Genomic DNA, 23,269 nt, shown 5'->3' with positions numbered 1-23,269 from the left:
ATATATGCAGGCAAAATACCCATACACATAAATAAAACTGTCCATATGAATTCAATTTTCAGAATCATTTCTTCAGCATAAATTTCAAGATGTTTTTCAAAAAGTAAATATTGTATAACCACATATTTATATGTGTGTTATACACACACATATATGTTAACAGTATCTACTTTAATAGCATAATTAGGCATACCTTGTACTCAAAATCCCAGGAAGAAAGCCAGGTTCTAAGTAAGCACAGTCAATACCACCCTGTTTAATTTGCTGAAACTCTGTCCCTCAGAAAGAGCGAGCAATGAGATTGAAAACCAACTGAGTAGTATGGCTTTGAGCACAACTTCCTGTACTCTGAAACACAACAGTAGTAACAAGAAAACTCTAATACTGACCTCGGTGGCATAGATTTTGAAGAGTATCCATGAGATATACCAAGTCATCAAGAGGAAGACACCACACAGCCAGACATGGTAGAGCAATGAGACGTTCAGGAGGCCTCCTATCGTGTCAAGAGGTCTGTGAGCCTGCCTAGGAAAGTAGCAGGTACCATTAATTCCATGGCAAAGGCAAGGATTCCATCTGAGAAACACCCTATTTGATGGTACCTCTGGAACTCTTTCCCTAACACTCCCTCAGGTCTGTAGGGAAGCCGAGGGGAAACCTCAGGCAGAGACTGGCCTGCAGTGTCATTTACTGTGGAAACCAGAGCAACGTCTACAGGCCTAACTACCTAAGACAGATGAAAGTTTATTACTGTTAATTCATGGCAACTCTTTAAACCTATTAAACATGTAAGGAGCAGGGAGGGTATGGTGGCTCATGTGTGACATCCAGCACACAAGAAAGGAAGAAGGAAGACAAGAGGATCTCAAGTTCAAGGCCAGCAGTCTCAAAAACATGATTAGAACATATGGTTCAGACATCAGCTTCATGTGTGCCATAGAGACCGTTCCAGAGTATTGCACATGCTACAAAAACAATGGTCTCTGCATTTTAAACAATTTTTAGAAACTATTAGAATGTTAAGAAGCTAAAAGTTCACATCCTACAAATCCTTGAGTAATTCAGCTAGTACTGCTATAAATCCTAAAAATCTCAAAACTAGCAATTGTACAAACTAGGACTTAGATCTGACTGCTGCCTGTGTGCTGCTATTGGGGCACATTACCTATAGCTCTTTTCCTTGTCCATAGAACAGTGTGTGTTCTCTTCACTCAGACGTCTCAGGCTCTCATGAGACTTAATCAGCTTATAACCGGATTGCCCACTTAGTGCTCAGTATTCGTGGGGAAGGCCAGTAAATGACAGAATTATGTTCAGCTTCTAAGTAAATAGTGACTGAGGGACTGGCTTGCATGATGCAAGAATATTAGGCACCTGGCCATAGTGTAGAATTTTCTTTTTTAGAACAAGAACTTAAAAATTTCTATCAAGGGCTGGCGATACAGCTCAGTGGGTAAGAGCACTAACTGCTCTTCCGAAGGTCCTGAATTCAGATCCCAGCAACCACATGGTGGCTCACAACCACCCGTAATGGTTGATCTAACCAGAGATCTAACACCCTCTTCTGGTGCGTCTGAGACAGCTACAGTGAATTACACCAGAGTGAGTGGGGCCGGAGTGAGCGGGGCCAGCAGAGGTCCTGAGTTTAATTCCCAGCAGCCACACATATGATGGCTCATGGCCATGTGTACAACTACAGTGTACTCATACACATAAAATAATTTTTTTGTTTTTGGTTTTGGTTTTTTGAGACAGGGTTTCTCTGTGTAGCCCTGGCTGTCCTGGAACTCACTCTGTAGACCAGGCTGGCCTCGAACTCAGAAATCCGCCTGCCTCTGCCTCCCAAGCGCTGGGATTAAAGGCGTGCACCACCACCACCCGGCAAAATAAAATAATAAAAAAATTTCTATCAAATACTGTTCCCCCTCTCCACCTGAGCCAATTCGCAGGGTAGGCTAGCTTAATAATGGCCTGCGGGTGTTTGGCTTCACATCTCATAACTAAGCAGAGGATATAACTAAGTTTTACCTAGAAACTTTTAAAAATCTCTAAATATCCAGATATGTTAAAATCCCAACTATCTAAAACTGAACCTGGTGAAGTCCACGTATGACACATACTGAAGTAACCTAAAAATTAAAAGTATACACATCAAAGGAAAGCAACTTTACCCAGTTAAACCCTTTTGGTCTCTGTTTATTTGAAATAGGATCTTTCTTATAGTCCCATCTCACCTTGAACTCATGATCCTCCTTGCCTCAGCCTCACTAGTTCTAGGGCTGCAGGAATGCACCTCCATGCAGCTTAGATGAACCCTTTGGCTATGTGTGAAGCACACAGTGAGTGAGGTGACTGAAGCTGTGCCCTCTAGGCATCCACCTGACTGCACCTTCACCATAGGATACCTCAGGCAAGGGCAAAGGGATGGCATGTTAACAGTGTGCACATTTTTTTCAGTATTTATTTGACAATTAAACCATCACTACATCATCAAAAGTTCTCTGAGAGAGCCAGTGTTAGGGCTCAGTGGGTAAAGGTACTGCTGCCAAGTCTGATGACCTGAGTTCAATCCCCAGGACCCACATGCTAAAAGGAGAGAGCCACCACAAGATGGCCTCTGGTGGCCACACAAACACACACTAAATAAATAAATATACAAAGGTAAAAAATTCTATGAGAAAGAAATTGCATTTAGTTAGTTAGTTAGTTGTGCTTCTTTTGAGATAGGATTTCTCTGTGTAGCCCTGGCTGTCCTGGAACTGGCTCTGTAGAAGTCAACAGACCTGACTGCTTCTGCCTCCCAAATGCTGGGATTAAAGGCATCTGCCACCAGAAGCCAGCTTTAAAAAAATTACATTTATTTTTAATAAACCAAAGATAGGATCAACAGGATAGAATCTGACACATAATGAATGACAAAGACATGGGACATGCAACTCAGAAAACTCACCTTTCTTTAGTCTAGAAGGTAACTGGCAGCACAGCAACAAAATGGATCACTATTCTACGTCTGGGAGAGGGTCTGAGGGAGTGGAGATACTCAGAGGGCTATCTCCTGCTCTCTTGTTTTGTTTTTTTCTGAGGCAAGGTCTCACTATGTAACCCTGGCTAACCTAAAACTCACTATATAGACCAGGCTAGCCTCCTGCATCTGCTCTCATGCTACGGTTAAAGCTATGTACCATACTCTTAGATGCCTTTGGATTTTTAAACTGTGAAAGCTACATGCATTAAAAATAAACACATTTTTTGCTTTGAGAACTGTATGCGTATATACATACACATCTTTGTTCATACAAGTGCATGACTCAAAACTCTAGTGATTTTCAAACATACATTGAAAGATGACCCACCTTCTGGCATCATTACATTAACTAAAGTGAAGCAGACTAATGCAATGGCACAGAGCATATGGCATTCAACACCCAAATTTAACTAAACATGAGACACTAAGTCCATCGCAGGATAGACTGGGGAGGTGAGGAAGCTAGAAAGAACATGGAGTCACAGAAAGCTTAGCCTTTACCTGACCCCACAGCAGCTAAGGAGTGAGCAACAGAGCAGAGTTTTCAACCTATAAGCAGGATGGACAGGGGCATGAGCCAGCACCTTCTTAAGTACCTCCCTCTCTTCTGTCGATTCTTATTTCAATTAAAAGAAGGTAAAGGATAAATCTAAACAAAGCTACTACAAAGTATCGAAATTTAAAAGGAAGGAAAGAGGTCAAATCAGACTTGACTCACTCATCTGTGTGAAGGTCCAGAGCAGTGCTAATCCATGCTTTGGGAATATGGCCTGGGAGAACAATACCAAGAGAAGATCATGAGAGGTTAGTAAAACTCATCACCATGCTTTAAACTGCGAGGTTCAAGTACACAGGGAGACCCCAGTTAAAATGCTAGGCTGATTAGGAATAAAAAAGAAAATAACTTCTAAATCCTGGAAGTCTTTTCTTGTACAATTCTGACAGTATACATGTCTTAGTCACCATGGTTATTAAAACAAAATAAAGCAGGACAATTACAATGGGCTGTGTGCAGCACTTCCAGCTTTTCAGTATAGAAAGCGTGTACTTGAAAATGTGCATCATGAACTATGACCAATTCCACTATAGTCTCAAGTCTACAGGTGAGAAGTCACTCACGCTTGCCTCTTACTCCTGAGAGCAAAGCACATAGTTGTGGAGCTTCAAAGCTAACAAGATGGCTCAGCAGGTAAAAGAGCTCACCACCAAGTCTAACAACCAGAGTTCAATTCCCAGAACCCACATGACAGGGGAGAACCAACTCTTTTGTTTTGTTTTTTTTTTTTCTTTTTTGGTTTTTTGAGACAGGGTTTCTCTGTATAGCCCTGGCTGTCCTGGAACTAATTCTGTAGACCAGGCTGGCCTCGAACTCAGAAATCCGCCTGCCTCTGCCTCCCAAGTGCTGGGATTAAAGGCATGCACCACCACTGCCTGGCGAAAACAAACTCTTGCAGCTGCTCTCTCTGGCTCTGAGATGTTTACCATCTTGAATGGTGCAGTACAAGCTTGCTCTACCATTGTGCACAGATCTCCAGACTTTCTCACCATGCACGAGTGAACACCTGGCCCCTGAACAGCTCCCCTTTGCCCCGTTCTCAGCCTCCACAACAGTCCTGTTCTGAGTTGTGCAGCCTGTTTTTCTGAGGTGAACATAACTGCTCACAATTTACTTTATACTGCAACACAACAGATTTCTCTCTGTTTAAAGAGTATCTTAACACACACACACATACACACCCCATATTTTCTTTAATAAAAAATTCCCTTACCAAATCCTGACAAATCAAACAATGAAATCAGTTGGGCTGATCAAGAGCAAAAATATTAAAAAAAAAAAATACTAATTAACAAAGAGTAACTTTATTTTGTTTTGGCTTTTGTGGTTTTTCCAGACAGGGTTTCTCTGTAGCCCTGGCTGTCCTGGAACTCACTCTGTGAGGCTAGCCTTGAACTCAGAAATCCGCCTGCCTCTGCATCCCAAGTGCTAGGATTAAAGGTATGCACCACCACTCCCGGTAAGAGTAACTTTGTGGCTGACATTTTTTTCACTATGAGCTAATAATAAACTATATTAGAAAGTAGGAATTCTTACCAAAAAAATAATACACAATGCAGAAATTTCTGACCATGAACAGGGATTCCACACAGCTATGTTTAACTAGTAAGAGGAGAGATCTCCGGAAACGCAAAAATTTGTACTGCTGTGAAAAACAAGAAAAAGTCAAATTCAGCATCGTACTGATGAACAACTAGCACAGGCAGGTGAGACACAGGCATTCAGAACAAGGGCTGCAGCTTGATGCAGCAGCTTGCCTAGCATGCATAAGGCCTGGGTCAGTCCCCACCACCCACAATCAAATCTGACAAAAGCCTTATGAGATGGCTCAGTGGATAAAGATGCTTGCTGCCAAGCCTGTTGATCTGAGTTCTATCCCACACGAGATCCATATAGTACAAGAGTAAGCTATGTGCATGCACACACACACACACACACACACACACACACAAATGTAATTTAGAACTTAAAACTATACAAAAAGACAAACTATTCTGATGTTTAAATAATTTAACAATTTTTACACTATACTACTAAGATCAGAAATAAAAAAATAGCAATACCAATCTATCTGATGTTAAGAGCTACTGATCAGGAACACATGAGAAAACCTAATAGCTCAGTAGCCCCTTGTTTCCATGGGGAATATATCCCAAGACCTAGTAGATGCCAGGTAGTACCAACCCCTATATATACTGTACTTGATCCTACATAGAAAACATACCTATGATAAAAATGTTTTAGCACGCCGGGCGGTGGTGGCGCACACCTTTAATCCCAGCACTTGGGAGGCAGAGGCAGGAGGATTTCTGAGTTCAGGGATGGCCTGGTCTACAGAGTGAGTTCCAGGACAGTCAGGGCTACACAGAGAAACCCTGTCTCAAAAAAACCCAAAAAACAAAAAAAAGTTTTAGTAAAATAACAATTATAGTATCTAATAAAAATAAAATACTCATGTCTAGTTCTTGATTAAAATTTACTATTTGTGGAATTTTCTATTTAGTATAGTCAGATTGTGGTTAACTACTGAGAATAAAATTGTAGCAATCAAATCCATGAGTAAAGAGAAGAAGACAACAGCAGAGAATGTTTTTGTGGCACTTACTATGTACCAGGTTGTTCTGATCATTTATACCTCACAACCTCTAAAGGGAGAGGGATTACTAGTCTCATCTTACAGATGACAAAAACCAAATAATGAAGAGTGTAAACAACCAATCCAAATGGCTAGCCAAAGGTAAATCTGGATTATGGATCCCACCAGAATCAGTCTTTAAGGAATCAGTCAGTCAGTGCCAATATCAGTGTTCATTAGCATTTCGGGGGGGGGGGAAGGGTGGGAAGGGGAAGCAGTTAGCAAATGTTTCTGAAGTATGGTTTTGTTATTTTTTTAATATGGTAATTTTTTGTTGTCATTAGAATTGGCAAATAGTAAGGAACTGCTTTTATTTAGCAAATGTGTTGATTTTGCAGCTAAGTAGAGTGATGTGAGTGCTCGTGTTGCAGCACACAGGAGGCTGCACACAGGCTACCCACCAGGTGTCTACGGAGATGGTAGTGCAGAGTCTTTAAGGAATTTTAGAAGCTAAAGAAAAGCAAAGAATTGCAATAACAGATGGAAACTATTTTGATACCATGATTGTAGCATGGATATGTGGTCATAAACCGTACAGCTTCCATTGTATTGGTGGCACTCAAAGATTTCAAAGTATGAACTACATATATTCCTCCATGTAGCCACTGGTGCTACTTAATACATACAACATACTAGATGTTACATTGACACTCTATAGCTTTCATCTGGTCAATGCCTGCACAAAAGGCATGTTGGAAGTGAAGCTCACTTCTTTGTCAATATTAACATTAGTAATCTTTCCCCTATCACTCTTGTCATTACAGGGGGCTAAGGAGACAGTTCAGTGGTTTAGAGCTCTTACTACTTTTGCAGAGAACTTACTTAAGCTCAGTTTCCAGAACCCACATCAGGCAGCTTACAACTAACTCACTCCAAATCCCAAGGATTTTCCAGGTTCTCCTGGGCTCGAGTACAAAACTGTACATACCTGCTCACAAACATGTAATTTAAAAAGTAAACCTTTAAAAAAACAGGAATCTAGCTGGGCAGTGGTGGCGCACGCCTTTAATCCCAGCACTTGGGAGGCAGAAGCAGGTGGATTTCTGAGTTCAAAGCCAGCCTGGTCTACAAAGTGAGTTCCAGGACAGCCAGGGCTACACAGAGAAACCCCGTCTCAAAACACCAAAAACCAAAAAACAAAACCAAAAAACAAAACCAAAAAAAACCCAGGAATCTAGGCGAGGTGTGATGGTGCACAATTTTAATCCCAGAACGCAGGAGGCAAAGGCAGGCAGATCTCTGTGAATTCAAGGCCAGCCTGGTCTATATATCTTGTTGCAGGGAATCCAGGGAAACAGGGTAACCCTGTCTAAAATAATAGTAGTGGTAGTGGTCATAGTAATAATAATAAAAAGAAATAAAATAATATCTGACATGAGCATTTTAATTGTATTAAGCAAGCTTAGATCTCTCATAGGTTACATTAAAAAATACTAAATGGCCGGGCGGTGGTGGCGCACGCCTTTAATCCTAGCACTTGGGAGGCAGAGGCAGGCGGATTTCCGAGTTCGAGGCTAGCCTGGTCTACAGAGTGAGTACCGGGACAGCCGGGGCTACAGAGAGAAACCCTGTCTCAAAAAACCAAAAAAAAAAAAAAAAAAAAAATACTAAATGATATGTACAACATGAAGCTATATGTGCAAACTCTATTATTCTTAGGAAGCTGGCTGCAGGCAGCACCAAAAACAATTACGACAATGATGATAATAACAATGGTTATCGAAGGGCGGTGGTGGCACATGCCTTTAATCCCAGCACTTGGGAGGCAGAAGCAGGCGATTTCTGAGTTTGAGGCCAGCCTGGTCTATAGAGTGAGTTCCAGGACAGCCGGAGCTATACAGAGAAACCCTGTCTCGAAAAAAAAAAAAAAAAAAGCCAATTGTTATTTTTGCCTGTTAACAAAGGGGGAAGACAGGGCTGGTGAGACGACTGGTAGATAAGGGACTTGTTGTCAAACCCGACACCCAGAGTTCAATCCCTGGAACCCACTCAGTGGAAGAAAGGAACTGTCCCACAGTTATCCTGACTCCATGTACATTCCATGGCACACGCATGTGCATATGAACAGATACATGTGGACACATGGACATGGATGGACACACACAAACACAGGAACACCATAAATAAATGTAATAATTTTTTTTCCAAATTGGTAAGTCTCTTTTCTGTTGAGTTTGGCTGTGAACTTGAATTGGCTATGGCAGGAAGGTTGTGGTATATAACCAGTAAGCTCATCAGTTAGGAACTAGAGGTAGAAAGATAGCCATAAATCCAAGGTCAGCTTGGCCTACATAGCTAGCTCTGAGACAGTCATGGGTACATAATGAGATCCTATCTAAAGAAATAAGTAAGTAAGCCAGGCGTAGTGGCTCAAACCTTTAATCCCAGCACTTGGGAGGCAAAAGCAGGCAGATGTCAGTGAGCTCAAGGCCAATTTGGAGTGGGTGTGGTGTGGTGTGGTGTGGTATGGTGTGGTGTGGTGGTGGTGTATGTGTGTGTGTACTGAGTTCCGAGACAAGCAAGCAACATTGTGAGACTCTGTCTCAAATAAAATAAAGTAAATAAGAAGTTGGTTATTACAGGTATCCAGCAGTCCTGAGAGGCTCAGCTCAGGGGAATGGAGTGGCCTGTTTTCTCACATCTACTCTGCCCTATCAATCCCCCTCTGTTTTCACCTTTCAGGAGACTTTCTGATGAGGAAAGGCAGGTCCATCACTTCAGCCACTCACTCAATCCTCACTTCTCCGCCCACCGTCCTGCCCAGCAGTCCTTGGAGGACAGCGCCCACCTGAGCAGATGACTACACATGCAGTTACAAGCCATGTCCCAAATATAAATTTTGGCCGAATGTTAAATTTTAAAGCTAGGTATGGCAGCACATGCCTGTAACTAACGCTTGGGAAGCTGAGGCAGGAAGATCCAGGATCAAGGTCAGGACTACTGAGACCCTGCCTCAAAAAGCAAAATCTCACAAGTTTAATCTAAAGTCAACGTTTATCATCTTAGAATACAAGAGATACAAGAATCCAAAATTTTATCAAAAGAAATATGAAAATAAGTACTAAAATTTGGCACTATATGGTAGATACAATAACTTATCAGCAACGTCAACTAACAGCTCCTGTGTTCAATGTGTATCTGTTAAATAGATAGTCCATTTCACCTCAAGACCAGCAAGATGTTCAGGAGTGTCCTATTTTCTCCAGCACTTTCTTTTTCTCCTTCTCTGTATTTGTTATGTTTGAACTTGAGATCATGGACCACAGGGTGTTTCTGTATGGGGTTTTTCTCCTTGAGATGCTGTGAGTGCATCCACTGTCACTCCTCTTCACAATGAGAAGAGTTCCTAAGGGGAAGCTTTGTTCACACACTTGCAGCTGCAGGAAGGTGAGGAATGACTTCCTCACAGACGTGTTCTATCCATCTGTGAGCTCTGCTCACCACACAATGGGCATGTGACAAGCCAGGCAGGGAGAACCCTAGCAGAACCCCCATACGCCCCTCCCCAAAGACAACACTCTCATCACTGCGAGACTGCTTTGTGCCTCACTTCTCACCAGTGCCTGGGCCTCCCAGCCAGAGCAGAAGTGAAGTACATAAAAACACAAGCAGAAATAGGGACTCAGAGCACACATCACCAATTTGTATGCCATGTGCTTTTAAGTGCTAAGAACCTCACCTGTTTCAGTTTAGTTTTATTGTTGTTGTTGTTGGTTTGTTTAAGAAAAAAACTTAGTGAATAAGCTGGGAAGATGGCTTAGTCAAGTGTTTGCCATCCAAGCATGAGGACCTGAGTTCAGATTCCCCCACACTCATTTGAAAAGACAGAAATGGTAGCACATGCCTATGTTAGCACTAGACATGCCAGACAGGAGGATTCCTGGAGCCCACTTTGCCAAGTTAATAAATTCCAAATTAAGTAAGAGACTTTGTTTCAAAATCTAAAGTGAAAAGCAACTCAGGAACACAGCCAACATCAACCTGTGGTCTCAACACACACAGGTGAGCAAGCATATTCATGTGTGCATGTGTCCACCATACACACACACACACACACACACACACACACACACACACACACACACCTTAACTGAAGCATATTTTTTACTACACCACTCAAACCAAGAGCAGGAAGTTTTATTTACATACCCATATCTTGTTCTGAAAAGGGTCTGAGACAATAATTGAGTGTCTTAAATCATGTGCACATCCCTAAGCAGGTGGCTACACCAACACTTCCCAAAAGTGGCGCAGTTCCCCTCCTCCAGCCCACTCGGCACAGCAAGTGTAACTACAGACCAGAAAGAGGGAGCAGCCTCCCATGGCAGCGGGGAAGCACGGCTTAGCTCCCAAACACACTCTAAGTTGTGTTTAAGATAGGCTCTCTCTACTCTACCCCCAGGCTAGCGGACCTCCCAGCAAACTACGATCACAGACACCTCTGCTACTTACTGCACTTTTATAGGACCTGAACTTGGCTCTCAGGCAGTTTTACCCACAGAGCCATTTTAATTTTACTGATCAAATCTTGAAGTAATCAGACGAGGCTGGCCATATGCACAGACATGGCAGTGTTGATATTCCCAAATTATAGCTAGGAAATGCTCAAATTGTATCTTACCTGTATAATAGGAAACGGAAGATAATTCATGTTGTTAATGAAATACAGAAGGCTATAGCTATAGCCCAGGAATGCTCCTGACAGCAGGAAAAACAGATGATATTCATTCAGGCAGGTCTGAGCAGCAGGGCTATCAAGCCTGGGGGGAAAAGTTAAGCTATTAATAGTTGAAAACACATCATCATTGTTTTAAGGCTATTTGCCAGAAGGCAAAATTCCAAGTTAATAACTTAAGAAATGCCCCAAATTCTAACCAAATGACTCACTTTAGGTAAACAGGAGCAAATGAATAGTGAAGCATTTTCCCCTGATGCATGGGATTCTCACTATTGCTCTGTTTCCTTGGAAATCTGAGGTAAGAATGTGTATAACAGTCAGCCTGCTTCCAAGGCAAGTTGACTTCATCTGATAAGGAACTATAAATAATCTGCAGGTACCTAATGGAGGTGCTGGAGCTCTGAGCATCTCAAGTTTCTCCTAACAAGGCAGCCTTCTCAGGGCCTCTGGATGCCTGGGAAGATGGCAGACCCGGGGAGGACTAGCCTCTAAATCAGGCCAGCCCACACCTGACTCATATGGATTATATCTCCCTCTCCCTTTGATATCTCTCTGCAGTCATGTCACAGCACTCTCAACTCTCAAGGAGCTTAGAGACTGTCCGTGGATCACCTTCAGGAACCCAACAGTGCCTACACAGCAACTTCCACACGCAAATATCTTGACATTTTCGCTAATTTTCTCAAACATAAAATATCACTTAACAACTTGATACACAGAAACAGGAATTCCCGTGAGTCTGGAAAACAGGGTGCTACACTAGTGATCTCCACAGGTCTCCTTTGACTTGGTAAATAAACAGGCTTCCTAGACAGAAAAGTAAACTTTACCATACCTCTCAGTACCAGTGCAGGGAACCACGAGAGAACTGTACTGGCCCTTGGTCATGATGGCTGCACACCAAGCTACCGCCATTCCCATTGCAGCGTGTATGAAGGAGTGTGTGAGATGCTGGGGATGAAGGATCCGCGCTATCAGAGCCAACCGGGAGCCGGGTATAGAGGGCACGACTGCAGAGAGCACAGCACGGCTTTCATGAAGCTGAGGAGCAGCGCCTTCCCTCGCACCACAGTCACACACCCAACCAGTCAGAAAATCCAGTCCGAAAACTCGCGCTAATGACCCCAACCTTAAAACTATTGAAAACAAAGAAATACACATACAAGAAAAACTAGGGAATCTAGATAGGGCCCTGAAGGGACATAATTAACATTTCAATTTCCTTATTTTTGCTTGTTTGTTTGTTTGTCTTATAGACAAGGGCTCATGTTGCCAGCTTGGGCAAACTATAGAATGGAGGACATATCTGAACTACTGATATTCTCCTGCCTGTCTTCTGAATACAGATGTGTCCTCATACAATTGGCCTTTTCATTTCTTTAAATTAGTATTCTCTGATAGTTAATATAATGCAAACTCTGATGTTTTCCTAAGTAACGTAAAATAATTTAGAAGATAGCTCCAAATTGCCTTTATTTCAACATTTGAGATTCATTAAAAGTCCATCTGTGAAAAATAAGCCACAAAGACATAAATCACAGTAATGAATATCAAATGCTTGTAGTTATCACAAACGTGTGCGCCACTACACCCAACTCTGAATAGGAATTTTCATTACATGAAGTCATTTATTTACAGGGAGGTATGTGCAGAGGTTAGAACTGGTTCTCCTTAACCCAGTGGGCCTCCACACTAGCTCCTATACAGGTATTTTTAGGACCTCTCCAACAATCCAAAAAAGTTCTTTGGAAGTGACGTGGTGGACAGCCGTGGGAAAGGAGTAAAGGGTGTTTGTGCCTGAGCTCTGCCAGCCCTGGGCTCGCTGACACAGACACCCAAGGAAAAGTGATGGCAGTGTGGGCAACAGGCAGGTGTGGGGAAGAGGGCTCCAATACTTGGAATTTTAGGAAAGAAGTGGCTAATACCTCCTCTTCCCCACAAAAAATGTCCCCAAAGCCAATTATGTGGCTGACTTCCTAATGTGACAAACCCTGCCATGTCCCTCAGTGTTCTCTCAAGCTCCATCTTCTCCCTAGAAAAATCATTTCTCTTCTTTGTCTGCCTAAGACAACTCCTCCTTCAAAGTCTGATGAGCCATCAGCTCCTCCAGGCAGCTGCCCCACTGGGTCAAAGGTGCCCCTCCGTGCTCCCTGACCTGCCCAGTGCACACTGCAAACCTTCAGGAGCAGGGTGGGAGCATACAACGCACGGCACATAGTGCACACATAGCCAAGTGACTAGTGAGGCTTTAAAAACATGAATGAGCCAGGCAGTGGTGGCACACTCCTTTAATCCCAGCACTTGGGAGGCAGAGGCAGGTGGATTTCTGAGTTCAAGGCCAGCCTGGTCTACAGAGTGAGTTCCAGGACAGCCAGGGCTATACAGAGAAACCCTGTCTTGAACCAGCGCCCCCCCACCCCAAAAAACCCACTAGTGTTTTTAATCCCAGCACTCAGGAGGCAGGGGCAAAATCAAATACTCTGACTTTGAAGCCAACCTGGTCTACAGAGTGAATTCTAAGACAACCAGGGCAACACAGAGAAAACTGGTCTCAAAATATAAAAATAAAAATAAAGTAAAATAAAAATGCTAACTGGAGCGCCCTCACCTGGCCCTACATGGAGAAGGCGCAGGAGCTTAGGAGAGAGGGAAAGAGCACAGGCCATAAGCCAAGGAGTTCTGGACGGGGCTGACTGGACAAAGAGTCCTAGCCACCAAGAAAACACTAAGAAAGCAAAGAAAAATGATATGTACTACAATATCCAGTAAGGACTTAAAATTTTACATACTTTTTTAAATATGGAATTCTTTAAATACTAAAGAGCTAAAAGATGTTACAGCAAAAAATATAAGTAAATAGAATACATGAATAAGTAAATAAATAATAAAAACCAAAAGTGACCAACTCAGGGATCTGAAAAGGCAGATCAAGTGGGACCTGCTCTAGAATCCAGGATGCTCCCAAGGGAAAGCCCATTTTTCTGTTATTTGGGGAAAGAAAAAAAATAAATCAACACCCACAAATGCAGTGGCATATGCTTGCAATCCCAGTGCCTAGGAGGCTGAGGCAGGAGTATTCTAACCTTGAGGTCAGTCCACATGTGGTCCTCTACCTTACAAAGAGTTATCTAATAATTCCTTTGCTAACTCACAGCTTTAACACTAGGTTTAAATTTATTTTTTCATTGTGGCAAAATATAAACTAAAATTTACCTTTGAATCATTTTTAAATGCACAGTTCTGAGACAGGAGGACATTCACACTGCTGGCAAGCCGCCCCAGACCCCCCTGGCACCAACAGTCTACTCTGTCTTTATGACTTGACCTCTCTATATACCCAGCTTCCTCATAGCACACATTTCTTTATGACTTGACCTCTCTATATACCCAGCTTCCTCATAGCACACATTTCTTAAATTCTGCCGTAGGTAACATGAATTATTTTTGTTTCATTTTGTTTGAGACAAAGTCTGCCATCTAACCTAGGCTAACTATCTAACTCACTACATGGTGGAAGCTGGCCTCAAACTTATGATGACCCTCTTTCAAATCTACTCAGTGCTAAGATTACAAGCATGTGCCACCACACCTGATGCTCAAACTTTTAAAAAGGCTAAAATTCTGAAACCTACCTGTATAGAACTCCACATTGAAAATATTTATTATTATAATGACCACAGTCAGCAGCAAGAGGTGAAAGATTATTTGGGAACAATAGAAGTCATTGAAAGCATCTAAAACACAAGAGAAATGAGTTAGTGATGCTCATTCAGTCTTTCAGTTGTGTTCAGCACATTGCAACATGAGTTTGAAATACAACTACGGTGTTTTTTTAACTTCATTTATTTGTGTATGCAGATGTATTTGTGAATATTAAGTGTATCAGTGTACACAGCACAGGACTGAAAGAGGACTAGATCTCTCCTAGCTAGTGTTACAAGCATTTATGGGATACCTGGTTTGTTCTGTGAGTGTTGAGATCCAAGCCCTGGTCCCCACACTTATACAGCAAACATCCTTAACCACTGAACGATCTCAACAGATTCTACATCTATAATTTTAACTTTCAAAGTCTGTCTTTTTTTAAGAATTTACTTGTATGCTGCTGTCAGGTTGAATAGGACATCAATACAAGAACTCCAAAGTAAATTACTCAGACTTTGTTTTGGGTACTGGAAAATAGTATTAGAATTTCTTTTAAATTACAGAGATGTTACTAACAGAGAAAATACAACCATATGCAAACATTTCATCATAGGAAAGCTACCATAGTAACAAACCAAGTTTCTTTTCAAATTATAAACAGTATTTTTGAACTTTATGTAGTAAATGCAATTAGTGCCTACAGCTAAGTAAAAAGTAACGTGGAAACAGTGTAATTTATCAGTCCTAGAAAGGGCTGGTCTAAACAACAAAAACCAGTGAGGTCCCCTTGAAGACTAAAATACTCAACAACCAACATGCTTCCAAGTTTAAACTATGTGTATGTTACTATCTAAAAATATGAACAAAAGGAAGAGACATGAGACATGCTGGCTGAATAGACTCACTTAATAATGAAAGCAATTATTTTCAAAGTAGAATTCAGAAACTAAAATTAATCCCAGATTTCCTAAGCCTCCACAATTAATCATCTGCCATCTCTGCACCAGCTTACAGGTTAATTTCATCAGTCCTGCATGACTCAGCAAATATGACTGACACATATCCCCTACAGCATGATTGTATTGCTTAGTAGCAATATTCTCAAAGGCCAAACAACAAATTCTAACTCCCTGATAACCTACACTTTCTTATAAGAAAAATAAAGGAATATATTATTGAGAAGAAAATTTCCCAAAGTAACTTGTGTTTAATCTTAGGGAATATTTTCAAGCCTTCAAAACCTATTCTGTACTTATATGCCTTTTTAATTTTTTTTTTTAAAAATTAACTATTAAGTCATATTGTGGGTAAACAAAATCTGAAGACAGAGATTTTAGTTATTCACTACCTGGATGCTGTGAACAGATCATCTTAACCTGAACCTTAATATATTACATTTATAAGGCAAATATAATAGTACCTTATTAAGTGGCATTATAGGAAATAGGCAATATACATAAGGTACTCAGGGCCTAGTACACTGTAGTGGCTACCACTGACATGAGACTATAACTACATTTCAGTGAACTCATGGACCTTAATTACTTCTGTGTGAGTGTGCTTGCTCACGCATACACATGTGAAGGCCACGGTGACACTAGCTCTCGTCTTCTGTAGCTCTCTCTCTCTCTCCATCTTATTCTTTGAGCTAGGTTCTCTCACTGATCCTAGAGCTCAGCAGCTGGCTGGCTGGCCAATGAGCCCCACCCCTACACTGGGGTTATGTTACGTATCACACATCTGGCTCTTGTGTGCTGTGAATCTACATTCAGGTCCTCAAACTTAAGGAGCAAGTGCTTGACCCTCTCAGCATCTCTCCAGCTCCTGAACATCATAATTTTATTTTTACATTCAGAGGTTCCAATAAATACTCAGCCTGCTTCCATCCCCTCTTCCTCAGCAGACTTTGTATCAAGTCATCCCTGACATTCTTTATTTTTTGGGCTCTCTTATCTTTGATGGCTATGACATAAGAATAAAGTATTCTTTAAATAATTGTAATAGCTTTTTCTCATTTCTTTTGAAATAGTTTCTTTTTATCCCAGGGTAGCCAGGAACTCCAGAGCCTCCTGCTACAGTCTCCTAAGAGTTGGATTATAGGAATGTACTACTACAACTAGCTGGCTTAGACATTTATTTTTTTAATAGGGGTCACAATTTCCATCCACAATTTTAAATGAATGACAGGGAAAGGAAAGACCAAAAAAAAAGGGGGAGGATGGGGCACTAGGGTTGGAGAGATGGCTTTTCCAAAGGACCTGGGCTCAGTCCCAGCACCCACACGGTGGCTCACCACCATCTGCAACTCTTTCAGAGGGATCCATAGGCACCAGGCATGCACATGATGATGCACATATAAATAAGCAAGTTAAATACTTATACATACAAAAAATAAAAATAAATCATCTTTTCTTTTCTCTTTTTAAGGAAAAGACAAAAGGACAAATATTTGTGTGGCTTCCTTTTCTCTTTTACTATGTATCTAGGGTCTTACTATATGCCCCAGATTGGCCTTGAACTCAGGTCATCCTGCCTGTCTCCTAAGACACTGGGCCATGCCATCACACCTAGCTGTTTATGTTGTCTTCTAATAATCCATCCTGTCATCATACATAATCTCTGACACACTTATGGATTTTATATAACAAAAATGGCAGTTCTGTGAGAGCAAAAATGCAAAGAGTGAGTGCCTTTACATAATCTCAAAGCAAATGTTTTCTCTTTTTCTTTTTCTTTTCTTTCGAGACAGAGTTTCTCTGTATAGCCCTGGCCGTCCTGGAATTCACTCTGTAGACCAGGCTGGCCTCGAACTCAGAATGTTTTAATGTCAATACAGACAGTAATGGAAAATTACCACTTACCTGACAGCCACTGTATAGGGTGGAATAAGTCGACGCTGCTTAAGACTATAAAGGCTGTGATGCAGACAGGTAGAAGCAGTACTGACCAAGCGATGCTTGTAACGATCCTCCAACCCAAAACCTAAAATTACACACAACTCCTCAAACAGGAAGTCAGTTATTCTAACTTAGTCATGCAAATCATGTTTCTCCAATTAGGATATTAACATTAACCACTATTTGCATTCGAAAAAGAATCTTTACTTCTCTCTCTGCGCCCTCCCAAACACAGAATGGATGCGGAGAGGTGGGATCTCCTTAGCTGAAGCCTGGAGTAGACAGTCTTAAATAAACCAAGAATGTACGATCGGTTTAGCGTCTCCCCAACCCCAGCGTCTGCTAAGGCCACGTTCTTTCAACACAGAGCACCCCTTCCCGTTTCCTATCCCAAGAAATCAAGCCATTTATTATGCAGCACCTCGAATCACTAACTTTTTGCTCTACATCTTTTCTATCCTGTCCAAATTTCCACTCGGGTCATCCCACCCAGGCTGACAAACTTCCACTTAAGACTCCAGCTCAACATCCCAGATCTAACTTCCACTCGGGGACGCCCACACACCCTTGCACACAATCCCCAAGGCGGTCAGGTCCCTGAACGCTATTCCTAAAACCGCCCCAAGACAGGCCCCTTTAGCCAAGCGCGCAGACACCGCCAGAGTCTGGCCACCCCGCCAGAGAGGCAGGGAGCGCCACAGCGCGCTAACTCACGCGCCAAAGGATGTCCCGTGGCGACCCGCCGACGCAGGGCCCGCTCGCAGCCGTGGCCATGGAGATGGCGGCCCCCAGTCTCAAGCGTGCCGGGGACAGAGTGCCCGCCCGCCACCACTGTTCAAAGGCAGGAAGGCCCCGGGAGGACCCAGCTGGGGCTGCCCGGAACGCTGCCTGGGCAGAGTTCTGCAAAGCCGCCAGACCATCTCTCCGCAGCTTCGCCTGAACAGACTCAACCGGCCAGAACTTCCCCATAGCCACAGGCCCCCAGGCGGGCCGTGACTCAAGGAAGCGTCCTCTGGAGTCCAAAAAGTCCTTCCGAAGCAGGGTCCGTCGGGGCGTCAAAAACAAAGGGCGACGGTGCTGCATGCTGGGAACTGTAGTCTCGACGACCCCTGAGAACCAAGGGGAGGAGGAGCGTTGCATTCTGGAACTTGGAGTCCCGAAGTACAGGCTCGCGGTGTAACGTGAAGCTTGTTGTCCTAGAACTGGAGGTACAGTTGTTAGCTGCCATGTGGTTACTGGGAATTGAACCCAGATACTCTAGAGGAGCAGCCTCTTACGGGACTCATCTCTCCAGCCCTTCCCTTTCTTTTCTTCTCTTTTCTTTACTTTTCTTTTTTTAAAACTAAAGCTGTACTAGCCACTGGGAGTGAGGAAGGATGTTATTATACAGTTAGAACTGAAAATGTGATTTTTCACTTTTTTTTTTTAGCATGCCATCTTTTTTTTAAAAGATTTATTTATTTTATTTATATGAGTACACTGTAGCTGTCTTCAAACACACACCAGAAGAGTGCATCAGATCTCTCTCTACAGATGGTTGTGAGCCACCATGTGGTTACTGTGAATTGAACTCTGGACCTCTGGAGGAGCAGTCAGTGCTCTTAACAGCTGAGCCATCTCTTCAGCCCAGAATGGCATCTTTCTAAAAGTGAAATTACAGGATACCGAAGCCACCTTAATACTCAGTAACTTCACTGAACTCCTTTTATTAAAAATAAAGTGTTTTATTGATAAGAAAGGTATGTTTTGGGTTTTAGCTTCAGCTAAAATACTTGTTAAGTGCAGCATTTTGATCCTCATTGAGCCTCTATTTCTTTTTTTTTTAATTTATTATTTATTATATATAAGTACACTGTAGCTGACTTCAGACACACCAGAAGAGGGCATCAGATCTCATTACAGGTGGTTGTGAGCCATCATGTGGTTGCTGGGATTTGAACTCAGGACCTTTTGAAGAGCAGTCAATGCTCTTAACTGCTGAGCCATCTCTCCAGCCCAAGCCTCTATTTCTTCAAGTGTAAAATAGGCAGGTGCTGCACAGGTGGAGATAGGGAGCTCTGTGGGACTTGCAGCTAGTGAGCCAAGCCTACTCTGAGCTGTAGGCCACTGAGAGAAACAAGGTGGAAGGAGCCTAAGGAACAAACAACACAGGAAGTATACCTCTGGCTTCCACACCCACATGCATAAATGTGCACACGCATACACACAGCTTCTCACTGGCTCAAATTCCTCTCTCTGATTACTTTTAGACCTGAGTTTAAAAACCTGGGTGAGTAGTGCTAACAGCCTTTTTATACAATGCTAACATTCAACACCCTAGAAAGGCAGAGAGGTAGACACAGTGTCTTGATCACTCTGTATAAACTCATAGGCTACTGAGAGAAACGGAGATGGCACAAGATACTCTGTACTGTTTGCTAACAATGGCTTCTTGGCTTACTTAAGAAATCATTTTAACTTCCAAAATTACATTAATAACCAATCAACACCTGAGCCAAAAGACAAACTGGGACTATACTTGGTTGATCAAGTCACTGTCAAGAAGAAACCTTTTGAGCTGAGCAGTGGTGGCACACACCTTTAATCCCAGCACTTGGGAGGCAGAGGCAGGTGGATTTCTGAGTTCAAGGCCAGCCTGGTCTACAGAGTGAGTTCCAGGACAGCCATGGCTACACAGAGAAACCCTGTCTCAAAAAAAAAAAAAGAAGAAGAAGAAGAAGGAGAAGAAGAAGAATTAGAAGAAGAAACCTAAGTCATCTGAGACATAGAGAAAACTTTTAATGAATCAATTTACTATGAATGAGAAAAACTATTTCAGGGAGAGAGCATTTGTTTGGATGCATGGTTTCAGAGGTCTTGGTCCACCGTCAGCTGACTCCATGCTTTTAGGCTTGGTGAAATAAAGCATTGTGGGGCTTGGGGGCATGTAGTAGTAGGAAAGCTGCTCACTTCAAGGGGGCTGGTAAGAAGAAAGACAGCATAGGAACAAGATACACTTTCGTGAATACCCCAGAGACCTATTTCTACTTATTTATTTACTTCCTTGCTTACTTATTTACATTTCATGGTGTTTTGCCTACATGTATGAGAGTGTCAGACCCCTTATTGTGGGACTTCCAGGGTCCCACTTGAGGTGCTAATAACAAAGGCACAGAGGCATCTGTACCATCTAAGGCTGTTGACCTTTTGCTGGGGCAGTCTCAGCTAGCCCATCTATCTAACTTAGGGCCATTTCTCTGCCATTGCGTCTCTCCACATGGTCCTCACTGCTCTACCTCCCGGCTCCATCCCTGTCTCCCTTCTGTCTACTCCCCTGTCCTTCCCTAGCTCCAGCCCCTGCTCCAGCTGCCAGCTCTTTATTCTGTAAAAGATCACACTCCTTACTCATCCCAAGGGCACGGAGGTCAGGGATATATGACCTTCACCAAGGCATCTAGCCTTTTCTTTGTAGGCGGATGAGGAAGTTTACGTGTATTTTCTTAATCGCAACAGCAATTAACAATTAAGAACACAGGGAAGACAGTTGATACTGTATGTGTGGTTTTTCCCAGCATCCCCTAGAACTGGAGTTACAGTTTGTGAGCTGCCATATGGTCTCTGGAACTGAACCTGGGTCTTCTGGAGGAGCAGTCAGTGCTCTTAACCACTGAGTCATCTCTCCAGCCCAGGCTATAAGCTCTTAACAGAATGAAATTAGCCATTGCAGGAGGAAAATGAGAGACATTTTCTTTGAAAGACAGCTCCTTGGATATCCAGCATCTTTTGCACAGCCACATTTAGTGAATGGGGCAAGAAAAGGAATTTGAAACATAAGGGTGAAGTTTTCCTGTGTGGTGTAAGGACTCATGTCTCAGGATAAGAGCAGGCCACTGTTCTAAAGTCGCAACCCCAGGCCTTGGCAAAGACTTGGAAAAGTTCAGTCCACTAGAAGGCAAGCTCAGGCTTCTCCCTCTTCACCCAGACAGGTTGTACTCCTTGGGACCATGCATTTCACTGGGGTCAGAACTCTGGAAAAACTAATGTTGAGAACCTTGGGGAAGCCCACATAGGATGAGCAACCCTGTAATCCGGCACACACAGATTTTTCACCCTTTCCAATACCACACAGGTTTTCTACAAAGATAGATTTAAGCCTATGACACAGATGGTCAAATGAAACTCACAGGTCAAGAGTGTACCCAACTGCAGGATTGTGAGAAAGAGGCTGCACCAAAGCTTTCCATCTGGATGCTTGAGAGCCTACAAGGCCATGGGTAAAGGCCTTGGAGTGAAGCAGATGTGGGAGAAAGACCCCAGAGCCCTGCAAATAGCAAGAGTTTGAACAAGTCGCTCAGCCTCAGTGTTTGAATAACTCAGCTATAAAGAAGCACACTATTGTAGACTGTTTATTCCTACCAATGTATTGAAACTGAGTCCTGAGCGATCACCCACCTATCAAATAACCTGTCAGCCGGGCCATATGAGCTCTTGTGAACAGGAGTGCCATTTACAGGCGGCAGATCTCATTGCACTGTGTAATGCCCCAGAGATCTTTTGCTCTGACACAGTGACCAACAAGGTTTTAAAAACAGTTGTACCCCTGCCTCTGTACCTGAGTGATGGAATGAATCATTCCCACCCCTTCCCATCCCCCACTGACTTGGGATGAATTTGTAATATGAACAAGAAATATAACACTGATGTTTTAAGTTGGAACTCTGGATTTGATGGAGGGCATAAAATAACATACAATCCTCTCAAACAGCACAACAAATTCAGAAGACTCTGTTGGGAGCCAGGCTGCTACCAAGGCTTTCTTAGATGTCCTAAGGAAAGAACAAAGAGAAGTAGATCTGTGTCCTTGTCCAAGGGCAGACTTGGCAAACTCCAGTCTGGGACTGGGGACTAGGGCCTTGAAAGAAATAGATTTTGGTTCCTGGGAACCTGACATTTATCCACGAAGAGACCAGAGCTATTAGTCCCAAGGCTACTGTGCTCTGTCCATGATGTGACACTGCTTGACTAGCTGCCTGCTGACTTCATCTCACTGTATGATAGCTTTCTGCTGACTCTGTCCCATCTTCCCCAACCCCCAAAACTGTATATAAGGTGCTGTTTTTCTTACTAAACTTGTTGGGCATAAGACACAGCTTATGCAAGACCTCTTGATCCTGAACTCTCCTATCTCTTCACCGTCTGATTCCATGGTCCTCCCTCTCAGGAACCTGTCACTGAACAACAGCCTGCTGGTCCAACTCCTTGAAAACCTTGTTATCTGTACCACTTTGTTCATTTAATCCACCAGCACCCACTAAGCTAGGAGTAGAGCCAGGCACTGTGCTAGATGCTTCTGTCTGGTATTCAAGCTTTATGTTTAGCCACTCTCTGTCCTCATGAATATTCAACCAGTATGCCTGGAAGAACTGGTTACTAGTGTTCTGCTTGCATGCTGTTCTTGGGCACCGGACTAAGACAGGAAGCAGAGGTCTAAGGAACTGACACTGGGGGCTGGAGAGATGCTTAGTGGTTAAGACCACTGGCTACTCTTCTGGAGGACCTAGGTTCAATTCCCAGCACCCACATAGGAGCTCACAACTGGTTTGTAACTCCAGTTCCAGGGGATCCAACACCCTCTTGTGACCTCTGAGGGCACCAGACACACACGTGGTGTACAGACATACATGTAGGTGAGATTCATTCATTCACAGAAACTCAAAAGTCAAATTAAAGACACTAAAACTTACCTGTTTATAGACCAATCCCCTTACTGTCCCCTAAATGTGTTTTCTGTTCTTATGCCTCTGCTCGTGGTGGACTCTACCATCAAATCCCATTATGACTCTGCTGAAGGTGG

At 42.8% G+C, this 23,269-nt stretch overlaps 1 protein-coding gene across 2 annotated transcripts in view; it reads right to left on the bottom strand.

Annotated features, from left to right (window-relative positions):
• The window catches only part of Ndc1 (NDC1 transmembrane nucleoporin), a 50,616-nt gene extending 32,053 nt beyond the window's left edge, over nucleotides 1-18,563 (bottom strand). Inside the window, exons 1-8 of one of the 2 annotated variants that reach the window (XM_031378086.1) lie at nucleotides 18,151-18,563; nucleotides 17,401-17,521; nucleotides 14,527-14,628; nucleotides 11,730-11,904; nucleotides 10,838-10,976; nucleotides 5,118-5,226; nucleotides 3,744-3,795; nucleotides 390-525 (exon numbers count right to left, since the gene is read on the bottom strand). In XM_031378086.1, coding sequence (XP_031233946.1) covers nucleotides 390-525; nucleotides 3,744-3,795; nucleotides 5,118-5,226; nucleotides 10,838-10,976; nucleotides 11,730-11,904; nucleotides 14,527-14,628; nucleotides 17,401-17,521; nucleotides 18,151-18,519 — 1,203 coding nt within the window. In that variant the 5' untranslated portion in view covers nucleotides 18,520-18,563. The remainder of the gene's footprint in view (nucleotides 1-389; nucleotides 526-3,743; nucleotides 3,796-5,117; nucleotides 5,227-10,837; nucleotides 10,977-11,729; nucleotides 11,905-14,526; nucleotides 14,629-17,400; nucleotides 17,522-18,150) is intronic. The other variant, XM_031378085.1, reaches the window with a different exon arrangement.
• Between the last annotated feature and the right edge of the window lie 4,706 nt (nucleotides 18,564-23,269).

The sequence above is a fragment of the Mastomys coucha genome, unplaced genomic scaffold (genome assembly GCF_008632895.1).
Source record: "Mastomys coucha isolate ucsf_1 unplaced genomic scaffold, UCSF_Mcou_1 pScaffold18, whole genome shotgun sequence".
Taxonomy (NCBI): domain Eukaryota; kingdom Metazoa; phylum Chordata; class Mammalia; order Rodentia; family Muridae; genus Mastomys; species Mastomys coucha.
The sequence above is the reverse complement of the archived record's forward strand: the minus strand, read 5'-3'. Positions and strand labels throughout refer to the sequence as shown.